The 19,526-nt window shown below is 42.4% G+C and overlaps 1 protein-coding gene across 2 annotated transcripts in view; it reads left to right on the top strand.

The window, feature by feature from the left end:
- LOC128688780 (echinoderm microtubule-associated protein-like 6) overlaps nucleotides 1-19,526 on the top strand; it is an 85,424-nt gene that overhangs the window by 30,171 nt on the left and 35,727 nt on the right. For both annotated transcript variants that reach the window (XR_011392074.1, XM_070085510.1), the window contains exons 13-15: nucleotides 1,549-1,758; nucleotides 2,288-2,449; nucleotides 2,864-2,990. Coding sequence is in view for 1 of the 2 variants with exons in the window: in XM_070085510.1 (XP_069941611.1) it covers nucleotides 1,549-1,758; nucleotides 2,288-2,449; nucleotides 2,864-2,990 (499 nt within the window). In the remaining variant the exon portion in view is untranslated. The remainder of the gene's footprint in view (nucleotides 1-1,548; nucleotides 1,759-2,287; nucleotides 2,450-2,863; nucleotides 2,991-19,526) is intronic.

The raw sequence follows: 19,526 nt of genomic DNA, 5'->3' as shown, positions 1-19,526 counted from the left end.
GGGGGGGGGTTGGCTCTTGTGGGGCTTAGGCAAGAAGAATCCACTTGACCTAATTGTGAATGTATTGTTTCCGTTCGTTTCCCTTTCCGGTAAAAACCTTGTTTACTTTATAATTCCTCACTCATATTCGGGCAACATATTTTTCCCGGACTCCCTCAATAAGGGTTATGCTTTGGTGGCCCTTAATAACTTCAACCATACCTACAATAACTAATAATACGAAAAGATCTTCAACTGAATTTCAGTAACTTCAGACAGAAGATGGACACCAATTAGTCACTATCATCACTCCATCATGCAAGAAGAGTCAATGTCAATGGCACATACCGTAAAATCAGCAGACTCCTGAAAGTTATTTCTGCCTGGCTTTGGCTGAGCTACAAGATAAGATTTTGTTGGGATTATTATCTCGAAGGGTTGATGACCTAACTTAATAAAGTCCATACATCATCTGGGACTGTCGATCTTATTACCATTGGGATCAATTAATCTTTTCCCCCAGGATGCCACATACAACAGTCGACCATCACCCAAGTACCTACTTACTGCTAGTTGAACAGAGGTAGCAGATGTAAGGAAACGTACCCAACGTTTTATCCGTGTTAACCCCCGTCCCTTAGTGTGTCAACCGAGGACGCAACTAACCGAGTCGCAGCACCCTCTGGATGTCACCACTGCAACACTTGGGCTGGGTTACAAGTACCTCTGGGAATTTGCACCACCATTTAATTTAGACTGGGTACGGGCTGGGGGGGGGAGCAAAAGCTGCAAATCTCACTTACCTTAGGGTGAATATCATATCAAGTATATCACCTGAGGCGCACATCAACCATATAAGTGCTGCAGCCTCTATTTTCCTATTTCCACTTTTCTTATATACCGTACTATACAACCCTTCCTATCTCTTGGTTACCTGTTGATGGTTCTTGTGATCTTTGGCCACATGATCTGGTCCAGGGTCAGGCCCTGTAGATGATGGCCTTCATGGGAGGCGCCTTGACACCGGTGAAGGGCTTTTCATCCGAGGAATTGGAGCTACCATCCCTTTCCTTGAGTCGAATCTGATTGCCTCCCACTCCAATCAAGTATCTAAATTACCGGGAATGTTTGAAGTCCCTTGATCTGCACTCCTGAGGGACTGAATACCACAATCTGATATTCAACCATTCTTCTCTGAATTGGACTGAGGAAGCCACTGGATGGCAAAACGTTTCCACAATAAAGATACCCAAGTGTTGAATAGGTGTCAAATTTATCAACTTGTCGGTTCTCTGAACCATTTATCTACATGTCTTCCACTTAGTTACCCTATTTACTTTTCAGTTAAACAGGTGTCTAAGAACTAGTTGAATGTGACCCTAATCGGAGGCAATCAGGTTCAATCGAAGGAAAGGAAGATCATGTCTGATTCGTTGGATCAAGAGCCCCTCACCAATAGCAAGGAACCTTCCTTGATGAGTTGACTAATAATAAAAAAACTGCATCACTTAATTTATCACATCTATTAAATAAAACTTGACTGATGTAGATTTTTGGCTTGTGTGCCAGAGGAGAGTGTTGTTGGTGACAGCAGCATAACTGAGGTGGAGTGGTCATCATGGACATGTGTGCTAGGGGCGCAAGTAGCTGGTATCTGGCCCAAGTATTCAGACACCTCAGATGTGAACGCCTGCCATGCTAACATGGATCTGGGTGTTATAGTCACTGCAGGTGATGACGGCTTCCTCAGGCTCTTCAGATTCCCTTGTGCTAAGAAAGGTGAGGAAGAAGTGGCCTTGATTATTATTATTATTATTATTATTATTATTATTATTATTATTATTATTATTATTTTTATTATCATCATCAAAACTAAGCGCTAAACCCACAAGGGTCATACAGCGCTGAGTGGCCTTTATTTATTTTTTTTTTTTGCATTAAATACAGTACTTTAAAGGAATAGTCACAACGGTCAGACTTAATTCTCTTAAATTCTTAGTAGTTACTGGTAGATATGTGAATTAATGTGATACAGTTTTTTTGCACAAAAAGTGTTATTAAAATGTACGCAATATAACAGAGAACTGCTGAATTTTACCTTAATTTATCCTAGAGTTTATAATGTTAACATCAGTGAAAAGTAACAATTTTATGATGGTTGATTTTCGCAACTGTGAATTTCACTCAGCCGAGACGGCAAGTTAGGCTTAATGTATATTTATTTATATTAAGGTTTATGAATAATTTTCGCAAAGGAATTGCAGTCATCATATTAAATTACACTTTAATTTGGTGCTTCTGAATGCAGACTCGAAAAGTGAGAGTTATGTGGGTCACAGTGAACACGTGAGTAACGTACGGTGGAGCTGTGACTCTCGGTACGTGGTGTCCGTGGGAGGTGGTGATCACGCACTCTGTCTCTGGAAGCTCAAGTCTCCACCATACACTTCAACACACCCTCAACAAACAGGTTACACCCACCACAAAGTCCACCTCTAATAAGATTATTTTTGTTTTAGAATCACATCAGTAACCATCCTCGTCTTCACTCATGAACAGTGAGTGAAGACGAGTCAAATTATTAATTTTTGAGTTAAGCTACCTTAACCTTTATAAAATGTCTTTAATATTGAGTACCTTAATTTACATAACCTTTCTAAGAATTTATTTAATTTTATCTTTTCCTTTAGGATGATGGAGAGGAGAATATTCCACTGACCTAAATTTATGTATAATTTTTATACATATACAGTATATTGTAAGGGATAAGTCATAATATTAGCTCACTACGGATGTGATATACTTTATATCAATAGTATTTTTCTATACTAAACTTTAGGTGAGACAAAGAGATGTGAGTATGGTTGTTATTTACCCCTGACAGTGAAACTTCCATCTGCCTTGGGGAAACCTGAGCAGGAAGCCTTGGACACAGATGGTGACCTGAAGACCATCCCTCAACCTACTCAGAACCTGCCTGATGATCTACCTGGGAACACTGCCATCTCAAGGTCGCCTTATATGTTATTCTATATTTGTAACATTATGTATGTGTGTGTGTGTGTGTACTCACCTATTTGTGGTTGCAGGGGTCGTTTCACAGCTCCTGGCCCCGCCACTCTGCTGGTCGCTACTAGGCCCACTCCCTGCTACATGAGTTTTATCGTATCCCTTTTTATAATTATGTTTGGATCCTGGGTGTCTTCAAGAAGGCACTGGACAGGCACCTAAAGTCAGTACCTGACCAGCCGGGCTGTGGTTCGTACGTCAGTTTGCTTGCGGCCAGCAGTAACAGCCTGGTTGATCGGACCTTGATCCACCACGAGGCCTGGTCTCGGACCGAGCCGCGGGGGCGTTGACCCCCCGAAACCCTCTCCAGGTGTACATCACTCTCCAGATTGTTCCACTTCCTGACAACTCTGTGACCAAAGAAATACCTCCTAACATCCCTATGACTTATCTGAGTTTTCAACTTCCAGTTATGACCACTTGTTGCTGTGTCCCAACTCTGAAACATTCTGTCCCTAGCCACCCTGTCAATTCCTCCCAGTATTTTATGTCATTATCACGTCCGCGCTATCCCTTCTGTTCTCCAGTGTCGTCAGGTTGATTTCTCTTAATTTCTCCTCGTAGGACATAACCCTCAGCTCCGGGACTAATCTTGTTGTAAACCTTTGCACTTTCTCTAATTTTCTGATGTGTTTGACCAGGTGTGGGTTCCATACTGGTCCTGCATACTTCAATATGGGCCTGACGTACACTATGTACAGTGTTTTGAATGACTCCTTACTCAAATGTTAAAATGTTATAATTAATGTGGAAAATACTGTATACATTTTCCAGAAGTACAGTAGTTATATGTAAATAGATGGCCATACTGTATTTAATAAAAATTTGTTGTAAAAAATGGGAAGAAGCTGCGCATGCGCAGAGGAGACTCACCATTGTGTTTTGAATGAGCCAAGAAAACGTTAGTGAAAATAAGAATATTCGTTTTTCTAGAGGTTAAATTGTGTTGACACCTCTCAAATAGGAGCCGAAATTGTTGGATGTGCATTCCTGCATAAATTGAGATATCAGACGACTGGACAAGACAGCTCCAGGAACCTCATAAGCTATCTAGATTTGTGCTATAATTCTGGCCAGTGTTTTCATAAATTTAGTTAGTGAGGTTTTTTGAGTATATACACATTAATCTCCAATCAAATTGGTGAGTGATATTAAGATATATTCTCCTTCTGTTATATAAATGTGTATATAATAATTTTTTAATTTTAATATACAGTCCACAAATTTATATATTTACCAGAATTCCTGGTGTATGTACATTTCATTTGTAATTAATAGGTCTAGAGCAACTTGTGGATATGACAGTGGTAGGTATCGAAGGGGGACATTTTTTGTGACCTAGGTGCCCCAAATTCCTACTTGTCTATGTAACTCTGATAAATAATAATTATCTTTGTTATCATTTACTGTTATGTACATAATGAGTTACATTCAGATAAATGCAATTTTCCACATTTAAGTTTGCCAGGCACCCATATGCACAGCAGCTATTTGCTTGATGTGTGCCTGAGGAGATGCGCTCGGTATGATACTCACCCCAAGATCCTTTTCCTTGAGTGAGTTTGCAGCCTTAGGCCGCAAACCGCCCCAATTTTAATGACTTTGCACTTGGTGAGGTTAAACTCCAGGAGTCAGTTGTTGGACTGGGCTTGCAGCCTGTCCAGCTCTCTTTGTAGTCCTTCCTGATCCTCATCTGCTTGAATTCTCTGCATTAGCTTCACATCATTTGCAAACAGGAACACCTCTGAATCTATCCCTTCCATCATGTCATTCATATACGTATACCAGAAGCAGCACTGGCACTAGGACTGACTTGCGGAATACCGCACGTCACATGTGCCCACTCTGACACCTCGTCAAGTAGCATTACGCATTTTCATCCTGTCAGGTATTCCCTGATCAACTGCAGTGCCTTTTCTATTATCCCTGCTTGCTCCTCTAGCTTTTGCACTAATCTCTTGTGTGGAACTGTGACAAAAACCTTCTTACAGTCCAAGAAAATTCACTCTATTCATCCCTGCAGTGAATCGGGCAATACCTAACAGGAAGGAAACAAGTGATGGTACGTGACGAGCTGTCAGAATGGGCGCATGTGACGAGCAGGGTTTCACAAGGGTCAGTCCTAGGGCCAGTGCTGTTTCTGGTACAGGCAGGCCCCGCTTTACAGTGTTTCACGGATTTGTTGGACAATAAAGCAGACTGTAAACGGATGGGGTTGTAGGCGCCCTTATCAAACACAAACGATAAATATAAATCAGGAACGTACATGGTAAGCTGTCCAATATACAAGTACAGTTAGAAATAGAAATACAAATAGCTAGAGCTTCATATAAGGAGGTTATTAATAGAGTATTCAAGAGGTTGCTAGTAGAATTACAGTAAATCAACCATTCAAATCATTATGAAGCTCTGTGTAGTCTACAGTCAATCAAACAAATGGGCTTCCACATGGATAAATTGTCATTTTTGTGGAAATTGGTGTCATGCCCCTTGTGCAGATATCCAAGAACTAGCTACAAGCAGTATTAAAACAGGGAAGTGTTTTTGGGTATGCCCAAATGAGGAAAATCTGTGGACTAAAATCACAAGGGTATTAAAAGAGGATAACATCAAAGCTGCTTTCATAGACAACCTGGAAGCTTTCTACAACAGATGGGAACATAAAAAGTCTGGGCTGAATGGTACTGCCCTTGATACTGGCCATGTAGTCAGAAACTGTAAGGCTGGAGGTGAAGTCCTGGTAGTCAGTAAATGTGGGGCTGATAGTGCTGTCCTGGGAGACAGTAATGGTGAAGCTGGAGGTGCTGTCCTGTGAGACAGTAATGGTGAAGCTGGAGGTGCTGTCCTGGGAGACAGTAATGGTGAAGCTGGAGGTGCTGTCCTGGGAGACAGTAATTCAAAGTTTATTCTCTATAAGGATTACAATGTTGAGTTTACAGAAATTTGGTTATTGTTTGGTTTACATGTAGTAAAATTGTGATTACAGAGTGTACCACTAGAACGCTTAGCATGGCTAGGCATTTCGGGCATACTTAGTTTTATTCTTAATTGTAAAATATTACAAATTATGAGGTAAGTTGGTATTATGGCTAAGTGACTAAATACTAGTTTGTGAGTTTAGCAATGTGAATGCTTTTGTTTTGGCACAGTACATAGTTTCAGTATTGGAGTATCACAGGATTCATTATTTTAAGACTGAGATTAATATTTCTGTTTATGGTCAAATGAGTGAGTGAGTGTAAGGGTGAACCACCAGGTGGTATTCGTGTAGTTAGTTGAGGGGGTGTATCAGGGAGATAAGATGTTTTCTAATGGTAGTTTTGAAGGTGATGAATGTGTCTGCAGTTCTAGAGTTCTCAGGTAGGGTATTCCAGATTTTAGGGCCTTTGACATACATTGAATTTTTGTAAAGGTTTAGTCGGACACGGGGAATGTCGTAGAGATGTTTGTGTCTGGTGTTATGCCTGTGGGTTCTGTCACAACTATCAAGAAAGCGTTTTAGGTCAAGGTTGATATTAGAGTTTAAGGCCCTGTAGATGTAGATTGCACAGTAGTAAGTGTGGATGTACTGAACTGGGAGTAAGTTTAGATCTATGAAGAGTGGGGGGGTGTGTTGCCAGGGATGGGATTTAGTGATTATTCTTACTGCAGCTTTTTGTTGGGTTATTATTGGCTTTAGGTGTGTTGCTGCAGTTGATCCCCAAGCACAAATAGCATAGGTGAGGTATGGATAAATAAGTGAGTGGTATAGTGTGAGAAGGGCATTTTGCGGCACGTAGTATCGTATCTTGGAGAGGATCCCAACCGTTTTGGATACTTTTTTGGCTATATGCTGGATATGGGTGCTGAAATTCAGGTTGTTGTCAAGGTATAAGCCTAGGAATTTTCTCCCATTATTTCTGGTAATTAGAGTGTTGTCAATCTTAATGTTAATTTGTGCATCTCCTGCTCTGCTACCAAACATAATATAGTAGGTTTTGTCAGTGTTAAGCGTAAGTTTATTGGCTGTCATCCAAGTCGATATTTTAATCAGCTCCTCATTCACAATGGTGTTGAGGGTGGCAAGATTAGGGTGAGAGATGACATAAGTCGTGTCATCAGCAAAGAGAATGGGTTTCAGGTGTTGGGATATGTTTGGAAGGTCATTGATGTATATGAGGAAGAGCAGGGGACCAAGGACACTTCCCTGCGGAACTCCAGTATCAAGTGGCCGTGTTGCTGATGCTGTGTCTTTAATGGTGACATACTGATACCTATTAGTAATGTAAGATTTGAAATAAGCAAGCGCATGGCCTCTTATACCGTAGTGATCAAGTTTGTGGAGTAGGATGTCGTGGTCTACTGTGTCAAAAGCTTTTCTTAGGTCAATAAAAATTCCTAGTGGATATTCCTTATTTTCCAATGCTGTGTAAAGCAGATCTAGCATTTTTATGATTGCATCATTAGTGCTTTTATTTTTCCTGAATCCAAACTGGCAGGGGTTGAGTATGTTTTGAGCCGTTATAAATGAATACAGTCTCCTGTGCACGAGTTTCTCAAAGATTTTGGATAGCAATGGTAAGTTAGATATTGGCCTATAGTTGTTTAAGTCTGTAGGGTCACCACCTTTATGTATTGGTGTAACCCTTGCCATCTTGAGTAGTTTCGGGAAGGTGCTAGTCTCTATTGACTTGTTAAAAAGTAATGAAATAGCATGCGAAAGGACATGGGCCGCTCGCTTGTACAGTAATGGTGGGACATGAGACAGATTCCCCGAGTTATTTTTAAGTGACTTTATGATCTCAATGACTTCCGTGGGCTCAGTTGGTGCAAGATAGAAGGAATTAGGGAAATTTCCATCTAGGTAGTCCCCGGCATGGGCATTGGTATGTGGGATTTTACTGGCGAGATTAGATCCTATGTTTGAGAAGAAGTCGTTTATCTTGTTAGCTGTGTCAGTGGGATGTAGTGGTGTTTCATTAGGTTTAGTTAGGACAATATTCTTGGTTTTTCTCAGTTTGTGGGTCCCTAGAATCTGAGAGAGTGTTTTCCAGGTCTTTTTTATATCTCCTCTAGTGTCTGTGAATCTACTGGAGTAGTATAGTTGTTTGGCTTTTTTTATCACTTTGGTGAGAGCTGATGAATAGTGTTTAAGAGTATCTTTGTGTATTAAGCCCTGTCTATATTGCTTTTCATATTGGTGTTTCTTGTCAATGGATTTCAGAATGGTGCTGGTTAGCCATGGGCAACCAAGCCGTTTGTTTGTGATCTGTTTTGTTTTTATAGGACAATGTTTGTTGTATAGTCTAAGTAATTTGTTAAGAAAAATGTCTGTCCAGTCATCAATACCATTGGCCTTGGAGAATTCTGTAGGCCAATCAACAGTCTCTAGGTCAGCTGTGAACTTCCTTACTGAGGCCTCGTCATGGAGTCTAAATGAGACTTTGTTGTATTCAAGTGGTTGTTTACTAATGTTTGTCAGGAGGAAGGTAGGGTAGTGGTCTGTAGTGCTATCTGTGATTATCCCTGATTTAAGGGGGGTTAGTATATTGGTCCATATGTGGTCTATTATGGTTGCACTTGTCTCAGTGAGCCTGGTTGGTTTAGTTATTGTTGGTATGAGAAGTGTGTTGTTCATATTGTTGATGAAATCAGTTACAGGCTGATCATCTAGTAAGCCAAGGTTGATGTTGAAGTCTCCAGCTAAGAGAAGGTGGTGCTTATTCATTTGTCTGTTTGTTATTAGTGACTTTAATTTCTCACTGAAATTTGGGATGTTTGTGTGAGGTATCCGGTAAATGGCACCGATTGTTATAGGCGTCTTAAGGTTTTTTACAGTAAAATTATCAAAAATATATTCCCCATATTCATCACTAAAGCAAGTGGTGCTAAGACAAGATAATTGGTTAGAGTAATAGATTGCAATACCACCCCAACTTGGTTTGTTCTGCAGTTGTGAATTGCTGTGTATCCTGGTAGAGGGTAGATATCTATTGTGTCCTGCTTAAGCCAGGTCTCAGTAAGAATAATGCAGGAGAAGGGTGTCTTTAGTGATTCAAGGAGTGCTAGGAGGTCATCATAGTGTTTGCTTAAGGACCTGATGTTGTAGTTAAGTACTGATAGACTTTTAGCATTGTTTAGGATAGTGGTGGCTTGTTATGCTGTGTAATAAAGGCAGTTACTTTCCAATAGGTTTTGATTGGGTGTCAGATTATGGAGGTTTAGATCAGGGTCAACGTGATCAATCATCTTCTAGGTTTAAATTATGGTTATTTATATCCTGAGTTGTGTGTTGAGTTCTACTACTGATATCTGTAGTGGTAGGAAGTTTGGACAAGTATATAGCTAGAGTATTTTGGTCATGTAGGGTATAGTCACTACTACACATAATGAAGTTGATGTCTATGTGTTGTGCTGGAATGAACTTAAGTACAACTAGGTATAAACTAGTAATATAAAAATACAAATTAAAAATAGAACAAGACTCTCACTTGTAATTGCACTAAGGTCTAATAATGACTTTTGTGGAGTCTATGTTTTGAGCTAGAGTGAGCTAAAGTACAATAGGTTTAATCTAATAATATAAAAGTACAAATTAAAAATAGCACTAGTCTCTCACTAGTAATTGCACTATGGTCTAATATAGTGAATTTGGTATTGACTATGTCTTGAGGTAGAATGAGCTATGGTACAACTGAATTTAATCTAATAATATAAAAATACAAATTAAAAATAGCACCAGTCTCTCACTAGTAATTGCACTATGGTCTAATATAGTGAATTTGGTGTTGACTATGTATTGAGCTAGAAAGAGCTATAGTACAACTAGGTTTAGTCTAATAGTATAAAAATACAAATTACAAATAGCACCAGTCTCTCACTAGTAATTGCACTATGGTCTAGTATAGTGAATTTGGTATTGACTATGTATTGAGCTAGAATGAGCTAGAGTAAAACTGTGATTAATCTAATAATATAATAAAGGAACAAGACTCTCAATTGTAATTGCACTAAGGTCTTATATAAGTTGTTTACAAGAATTAGAGTATAATTAGATTTAAATTGACAGGATAAAATACACAAATTAAGGTAGCAAAATAATAATAAAAAAAAATGATAAAAATAAAAATGGCAATGACTTGGTTATAATATGCTAGTAAGATGGAAGACAGGATGATATAAAAGTTGTAGTTGAAAATACTAGGTTAAAAAAGTATGGAATAAAAATGGTAAATAAAAGAAGTTTACAATAAGTTTGATCAATATAGTTTAAAGTAAAATTGGGCAATAATAGGGATTTAGAATAAAATTGGGCAATTGAGTATTTTTTAAAGTGAGGTAGAATTATTGAAGACAAGTTATGGTTAGTTTATAAAAAAAATAAGATGGAACAGTGATGTGGTAAGTTGTAAAAAAGGAGATAGATTCTGTAGATATTAAATACAATTAAGACTATGAGGTAGAATGGTCGTTGAATACAACAATGACAATTAAAAGTAGTTGGAGTATTAGAATTTTAGGGGGGCACAAATTTATGACAATATAACACTAACGGTGGACTATGGGTATTATCTGCACTTTACTCTGATTCTGTTAGTCCAGCCTCACTTAGGAATGTTTTAAGGTCATGTTCTGTGGAGATGAAGTATCTCTTCCCAGTGGGCTGTTTCCTAACTGCTATTTTTCCATCCCTCACAAAGCACTGGTGGATTTTTTGGGCATAGCGCAATTTTCTTAGTCGATAAAGAAGGTTTTGTCTTGTTTTGGTAAGGCACTCATTGACGTAACCATCAGTTTTCATAGAAATAGATGTTTTTAGTAGGTTGTTTCTTTGTAAGCTAGTTTGGAATTTTAACAGCACTGTTTTTTTACCTGCTTGATAGCCCATCAGTTTGCAATCCTTTAAGTCATCACTACGTATGTTAAGGCGAAGGTGGTCCTTGATAAGCTGTAATGGTGAAGCTGGAGGTGCTGTCCTGGGAGACAGTAATGGTGAAGCTGGAGGTGCTGTCCTGGGAGACAGTAATGGTGAAGCTGGAGGTGCTGTCCTGGGAGACAGTAATGGTGAAGCTGGAGGCGCTGTCCTGAGAGACAGTAATGGTGAAGCTGGAGGTGCTGTCCTGGGAGACAGTAATGGTGAAGCTGGAGGCACTGTCCTGGGAGACAGTAATGGTGAAACTGGAGGTGCTGTCCTAGGAGACAGTAATGGTGAAGCTGGAGGTGCTGTCCTGGGAGACAGTAATGGTGAAGCTGGAGGTGCTGTCCTGGGAGACAGTAATGGTGAAGCTGGAGGTGCTGTCCTGGGAGACAGTAATGGTGAAGCTGGAGGTGCTGTCCTGGGAGACAGTAATGGTGAAGCTGGAGGTGCTGTCCTGGGAGACAGTAATGGTGAAGCTGGAGGTGCTGTCCTGGGAGACAGTAATGGTGAAGCTGGAGGTGCTGTCCTGGGAGACAGTAATGGTGAAGCTGGAGGCGCTGTCCTGGGAGACAGTAATGGTGAAGCTGCAGGTGCTGTCCTGGGAGACAGTAATGGTGAAGCTGGAGGTGCTGTCCTGGGAGACAGTAATGGTGAAGCTGGAGGTGCTGTCCTGGGAGACAGTAATGGTGAAGCTGGAGGTGCTGTCCTGGGAGACAGTAATGGTGAAGCTGGAGGTGCTGTCCTGGGAGACAGTAATGGTGAAGCTGGAGGTGCTGTCCTGAGAGACAGTAATGGTGAAGCTGGAGGTGCTGTCCTGGGAGACAGTAATGGTGAAGCTGGAGGCACTGTCCTGGGAGACAGTAATGGTGAAGCTGGAGGTGCTGTCCTAGGAGACAGTAATGGTGAAGCTGGAGGCGCTGTCCTGGGAGACAGTAATGGTGAAGCTGGAGGTGCTGTCCTGGGAGACAGTAATGGTGAAGCTGGAGGTGCTGTCCTGGGAGACAGTAATGGTGAAGCTGGAGGTGCTGTCCTGGGAGACAGTAATGGTGAAGCTGGAGGTGCTGTCCTGGGAGACAGTAATGGTGAAGCTGGAGGTGCTGTCCTGGGAGACAGTAATGGTGAAGCTGGAGGTGCTGTCCTGGGAGACAGTAATGGTGAAGCTGGAGGCGCTGTCCTGGGAGACAGTAATGGTGAAGCTGCAGGTGCTGTCCTGGGAGACAGTAATGGTGAAGCTGGAGGTGCTGTCCTGGGAGACAGTAATGGTGAAGCTGGAGGTGCTGTCCTGGGAGACAGTAATGGTGAAGCTGGAGGTGCTGTCCTTCGAGACAGTAATGGTGAAGCTGGAGATTTTGTCCAGGTAGTCGGGAATTATACGCAGGAAGGAATACATATAAATGACCTCATAGGGGACAGGAGCCGTAGTGGGGAAACAAGTGTAGTCAAAGATAAGATAAAACCAATATTGCAAACTAGAAATACCACAGGAAATAGCAAACAAGAGGACTCCACTAGCAATAGTGAGGATATATTACCAAAAACAACTGGTGGGAGCTCCATTGTTGGTGCTAGGGAGGATAGGAATAAGACAGGTAAACATGCACCAACAGGGAATACAGTCACAGAAACCCAAGGCAAACGGAAACCAAGCCTGTGCACATACTATGCACTTGGTAACTGCAGACATGGGAAATCTGAAAAAACAGACGGGATGTGCAACTATGACCCCCTAGAAAATGCCCTGCCCATATGACAACAGGAAAATGCAAACTCCCTTCCTGTAAGCTTTTTCACCCTGAAATGTGTACCTCTTCAGTACAGGAAAGACTGTGCTATAACTTAAATTGCCAGGCACACCATTTAAAGGGGACAAAAAGATACAAAACATCCAGGCCATGGGAAAACCTGGGTAGCCACAGCCACTCAAGAGGGAGAGGTTTTTTAGTGCCAGGAAGGAAAAAAAACTGGCAGGAAATGGCAGAAATCGTACACCAAATCCAGTCATTCCTGAAGTGGAACCACAGTCGATGGCCTCCACTCCAAACCAACAGATACAGATACTAATGCCGAAAAAAAAATCCCCCCCCAGTACCAACAATACCACCAGTCCGATGACATTCTTCTTTGCAAATATACAGGGTCTAATGCCAGCAACAAACAACAAAATACCTTTCATCCGTGGACTGCTTGCAGAGGCAAAGGCAATGTTCGTGGCTTTCACTGAGACCCACATAAAGGATCACTTGGACAACGAAATATGGATCCCAGGTTACAACCTATACAGATGTGACAGAGTGAACAAGCAAAAGGGAGGGGTTGGCCTGTACATTGCAGAGTCACTTGTTTGCACAGAACTGCTTAATGCCTCAAATGATGTAGTGGAAGTTTTAGCAGTAAAGATTGAGAACCAAAACCTAGTCATTGTGGTAGTCTACAAGCCTCCAGATGCAACATCCCAGCAATTCCAGGAACAGCTGTTAAAAATTGACCACTGTCTGGAAAATCTTCCAGCTCCTGCACCCAACATCTTGCTCCTGGGGGATTTCAACTTAAGGCACCTAAAATGGAGGAATATAGCAAATAATATTGTTGCAGTAATAACACCAGGAGGCAGCTCTGATGAAAACTCACACTCACACGAGCTTTTAAATCTGCACAAAATTCAATTTAAACCAGCAAATAATAGAGCCTACTAGACAGGAGAATGCACTAGACCTCATCTTCACTAACAATGATGATCTGATAAGAAATGTCACCATATCAAAAACAATATACTCAGATCACAACATAATTGAGGTTCAGACATGTATGCACGGAGCCCCAGACCGACATAATGAGATTAGTCACGAGGGAGCATTCACCAAATTCATCTTCAATAACAAAAACATAAAGTGGAACCAAGTAAACCAAGTCCTAACCGATATAAGCTGGGAAGATATACTAAGCAACACAGACCCCAACTTATGCCTAGAACAGATTAACTTGGTGGCACTCGATGTATGCACAAGGCTTATTCCTCTAAGAAAAAGGAGGAGTAGATGTAAAATAGAAAGAGACAGGCGCTCCCTTTACAGGCGACGGAAAAGAATAACAGAGCGGCTAAAAGAGGTCAATATATCTGAAATGCGTAGGAAGACACTGGTCAGAGAAATAGCAAGCATCGAACTTAAGCTAAAGGAATCTTATAGGAGTCAGGAATCGCGGGAAGAACTAAAAGCCATAAATGAAATCAAAAGAAACCCAAAGTATTTCTTCTCCTATGCCAAATCAAAGTTGAGAACAACGTCCAGTATTGGGCCCCTACTTAAACAAGATGGGTCCTACACAGATGACAGCAAGGAAATGAGTGAGCTACTCAAGTCCCAATATGACTCAGTTTTTAGCAAGCCGCTAACCAGACTGAGAGTCGAAGATCAAAATGAATTTTTTATGAGAGAGCCACAGAATTTGGTTAACACAAGCCTATCCGATGTTATCCTGACGCCAAATGACTTCGAACAGGCGATAAATGACATGCCCATGCACTCTGCCCCAGGGCCAGACTCATGGAACTCCGTGTTCATCAAGAACTGCAAGAAGCCCCTATCACGAGCCTTTACCATCCTATGGAGAGGGAGCATGGACACGGGGGTTGTCCCACAGTTACTAAAAACAACAGACATAGCCCCACTCCACAAAGGGGGCAGTAAAGCAACAGCAAAGAACTACAGACCGATAGCACTAACATCCCATATCATAAAAATCTTTGAAAGGGTCCTAAGAAGCAAGATCACCACCCATCTAGAAACCCATCAGTTACACAACCCAGGGCAACATGGGTTTAGAACAGGTCGCTCCTGTCTGTCTCAACTATTGGATCACTACGACAAGGTCCTAGATGCACTAGAAGACAAAAAGAATGCAGATGTAATATATACAGACTTTGCAAAAGCCTTCGACAAGTGTGACCATGGCGTAATAGCGCACAAAATGCGTGCTAAAGGGATAACAGGAAAATTCGGTCGATGGATCTATAATTTCCTCACTAACAGAACACAGAGTAGTAGTCAACAGAGTAAAGTCCGAGGCAGCTACGGTGAAAAGCTCTGTTCCACAAGGCACAGTACTCGCTCCCATCTTGTTCCTCATCCTCATATCTGACATAGACAAGGATGTCAGCCACAGCACCGTGTCTTCCTTTGCAGATGACACCCGAATCTGCATGACAGTGTCTTCCATTGCAGACACTGCAAGGCTCCAGGCGGACATAAACCAAATCTTTCAGTGGGCTGCAGAAAACAATATGAAGTTCAACGATGAGAAATTTCAATTACTCAGATATGGTAAACATGAGGAAATTAAATCTTCATCAGAGTACAAAACAAAGTCTGGCCACAAAATAGAGCGAAACACCAACGTCAAAGACCTGGGAGTGATCATGTCGGAGGATCTCACCTTCAAGGACCATAACATTGTATCAATCGCATCTGCTAGAAAAATGACAGGATGGATAATGAGAACCTTCAAAACTAGGGAGGCCAAGCCCATGATGACACTCTTCAGGTCACTTGTTCTATCTAGGCTGGAATATTGCTGCACACTAACAGCACCGTTCAAGGCAGGTGAAATTGCTGACCTAGAAAATGTACAGAGAACCTTCACGGCGCGCATAACGGAGATAAAACACCTCAATTACTGGGAGCGCTTGAGGTTTCTGAACCTGTATTCCCTGGAACGCAGGCGGGAGAGATACATGATTATATACACCTGGAAAATCCTAGAGGGACTAGTACCGAACTTGCACACGAAAATCACTCACTACGAAAGCAAAAGACTTGGCAGACGATGCAACATCCCCCCAATGAAAAGCAGGGGTGTCACTAGCACGTTAAGAGACCATACAATAAGTGTCAGAGGCCCGAGACTGTTCAACTGCCTCCCAGCATACATAAGGGGGATTACCAACAGACCCCTGGCAGTCTTCAAGCTGGCACTGGACAAGCACCTAAAGTCGGTTCCTGACCAGCCGGGCTGTGGCTCGTATGTTGGTTTGCGTAACAGCCTGGTTGATCAGGCTCTGATCCACCAGGAGGCCTGGTCACAGACCGGGCCGCGGGGGCGTTGACCCCCGGAACTCTCTCCAGGTAATAGCATTTCGCTATTACAGCAGTTTTCAATTATATCCTTTCTTCATTTATTCATATGTCCTACAATAAATATATTCACCACTCACTAAAAGCTAAGAACTAAAATATTTTAAGTAATGTTTATACTGTATATGCATTTTTTAGGTCTAGCTATATTGCTCACTTAATATATGGTAGTGTAAACATGTTATCAGGCTTTTATATGCATTGAAAGTGTTAAAAGACTAAGATTCACTTTACAGCGATTTTCCTTTACAACAGTAGCCCTAACCTAACCTGTTATATAAGGAGGGCCCTCCAGTATATGTGAATGACATGACAAAAGGGATAGATTCAGAGGTGTGAAGCTAATGAGAAGAATTCAAGCAGATGAGGATCAAGTAGGACTACAAAGGGATCTGGACAAGCAGCAAGCTTGGGCCAACAATTGGCTCCTGTAGTTTAAACCCCACCAAGTGCAAAGTCGTGAGGACTGGGGAGGGTCAAAGAAGACCATGTGTGTGTGTCTCTGCAAGCATGCATGAATGCATGCACGCCTCACCTATTTTTGGTTGTAAGGATCAAGTCACAACTCCCGGCCCTGCCTCTTTGTTGGTCACTACTAGGTCCACTCTCTCCCTGCTTCAATTATTATTATAATCAAAAAGAAGCGCTAAGCCACAAGGGCTATACAGCACTGCAGGGCTGGAAGGAAGCGAGGGCATCAGGTGGCAAAAGGGAGGTGGATGAGTAATAGGTTACGGATAACAGCGGAGCAGTGGATGGTGAAATGGTAAAGGGCAGCAAGAGACTGAGCTTGAAAGGGCTGAGGGGAGTGCGTATGGTATCATCATCAGAGTTTGTGGAGTAAATCAGTCGTTGTCAAGAAGTCAATGAGAGAGTCTGGATTAAAGGAGGGTCCATCAGCAAGAAGGGAAGGTAAAGAGAGAGTAGTAGAACGAAGACGGCGTTGGGGGTAAATTTTGCGTGCTCGTTGATAGAGAGGGCAGTCTAACAGAATGTGGCTAATCGATACTGGAACTTGACACTGCTCACAGAGAGGTACAGGGTGCCTCTCCATGAGATACCTGTGAGTAAGACGAGTGTGGCCAATGCGAAGACGGGAGAGAGTGGTCTCCCAACCACGGCACTGATGACGAGAAGACGGCCAGTAACCTATGCTCGGTTTAATAGAATGAAGTTTGTTACCAAGCAGAGTTGACCAACGTTGTTGCCAACGGGCGCGAAGGTGGGCAGCTATTGTAGCAAAATAGTCCAGAAATGGAACACCTCTATAGGAAATTGGTAGGTCATGTACTGCTGACCGCGCAGCAGTGTCTGCCTGTTCATTGCCCTGTACGTCGACATGACCAGGGACCCAACAAAAAATAATATCTTTATGCTTGGTAGAGATACGGCATAGCCAAAGTTGGATACAGAGAACTAGGGGGTGAGATGTATCAAATTTTCGTATAGCCTGTAGAGCACTAAGGGAGTCTGAGACTGCCACAAATGATGACACAGGCATAGATGCGATACGAATAAGTGCTGCAAGAATGGCATACAGTTCAGCAGTAAAAATGCTAGCCGAAGATAGTAAATGCCCCCACACGACGCTGTCCGGAAACACTGCTGCGAATCCGACGCCGTCTGAAGACTTAGAGCCATCTGTGTACACAGCGGTGGCTTGAGAATGGGAGTGGAAGTGATCAAGAAAAAGAGAGCGGGAAGCCACCATAGGCAGTTGAGCTTTCGAGCAAGGGAGTGAGAAAGAACAGACCCGAACAGCTGGAACTTCCCAGGGGGGTAGGGAAAAGTGAGATGCTACATGAACATATAAAGGTGGTAACTGAAGGGAAGACAAGAGTGAATGTAGGCGAAGAGAAAAGGGACGGAGCAAACAGGGGCGGCGAACGAATAAAGAATGTCTACTAATATCGGTGACCATTCTATAAATGGAAGGATTGTGGAGATCGTGAGAGTGTACATAGTAGCGAAGGCAATGGGCATCACAGCGATCAGACAAGGATGGAACATTCGCTTCTGCATAGAGGCTCTCAACAGGGGAAGAGCGAAAAGCACCAAGGCACAAATGTAATCCTTGGTGATGGATAGAGTTAAGGCTAGAGAGAGTAGCAGGAGAGGCCGCAGAATAAATCTGGTCACCATACTCGAGTTTCGATAAAACGAGGGCTGAATGTAGGCGAAGCAGAGTTCGATGATCAGCTCCCCAGGAAAGATGAGCAAGGGTTTTAAGAAGGCTTAGCCGGCTGTGACAAGTTGCCTTCAGAGAGGTAATGTGAGGTCTCCAGGATAACCTACGGTCAAAGAGAAGGCCTAGAAACCTGACTGTATCACGTTCGGGGATACGGGAGCCATAGAGATACAAAGGATGATCGGAGATAACAGAGCGTCTAGTGAAAGTAATTTGGTGAGTTTTGGTACTTGAAAATTTAAACCCATGCGTGGTGGCCCAAGTGGAAACACGGTCGACCGCATGCTGGAGAGAAACTGCAATAAGATGACAGTCAGCGCCTGCACAAGCAATAGCGAAGTCATCAACATAGAGTGATGACCAAATATTGGGTGGAAGAACAGAGGCTAAATCATTTATAGCAAGGAGAAAAAGTGTTGTGCTTAGAACACATCCCTGAGGGACACCTTCAGCTTGGACGAAGTCCGGGGAAAGAACATTATTGACTCGAACACGGAAATGTCTGTCAGTTAAAAAGTTCTTAAGGAAGGATGGTAGATTGCCTCGGAGGCCTAAGGAATGGGCCTGGGCCAAAATATACCTCCAAGTTGTGTCATATGCCTTCTCAAGGTCAAAAAATATGGCAATAACTGAGTGATTATTCGCAAAGGCATTACGAACATACGTATCCAAGCGTAGTAAGGGGTCTATGGTAGAACAACCCTTGCGAAAGCCATATTGACTAGCGGAGAGACTGTTGTGTGTCTCTAAATACCACATTAAACGTCGATTTACAAGACGTTCCATCACTTTGCAAACTGCACTAGTAAGAGTGATGGGACGATAGTGGGAGGCATCATGTCCTGTAGTACCCGGTTTGCGGAAAGGGAGAACAATGGCAGATTTCCACAGCTGGGGAAGAACTCCTTGTGCCCAAATAAGATTGAAGAGGTGTAAGAGGACTACAAGGGCTGACCGATGTAAATGTTGTAACATACGAATATGAATGTCGTCAGGCCCAGCTGCCGATGATCGGCAAGCTGAGAGCGTTGCCTCTAGTTCTTGAAGTGTAAAAGGCACATTATACTGTTCTTCTCTGAGAGAAGAAAAGTCCAAGGGTACTAACTCTCTGGCAGACTTTGAGGAAAGAAACGAGGGGCATAGATGGAGCCCTCGGGAAATACAGACCAGATGTGGGCCAAGTTCAATGGCAACGTCGAGAGGGTTTGCTACATCAACACCAGCGACCCGTAGAACAGGAGCCGGGTCAGGAGAGTATTTACCA

This window comes from Cherax quadricarinatus, chromosome 16 (genome assembly GCF_038502225.1).
Source record: "Cherax quadricarinatus isolate ZL_2023a chromosome 16, ASM3850222v1, whole genome shotgun sequence".
In the NCBI taxonomy this organism is placed as follows: domain Eukaryota; kingdom Metazoa; phylum Arthropoda; class Malacostraca; order Decapoda; family Parastacidae; genus Cherax; species Cherax quadricarinatus.
This window is presented reverse-complemented; position numbering and strand designations above follow the sequence as displayed.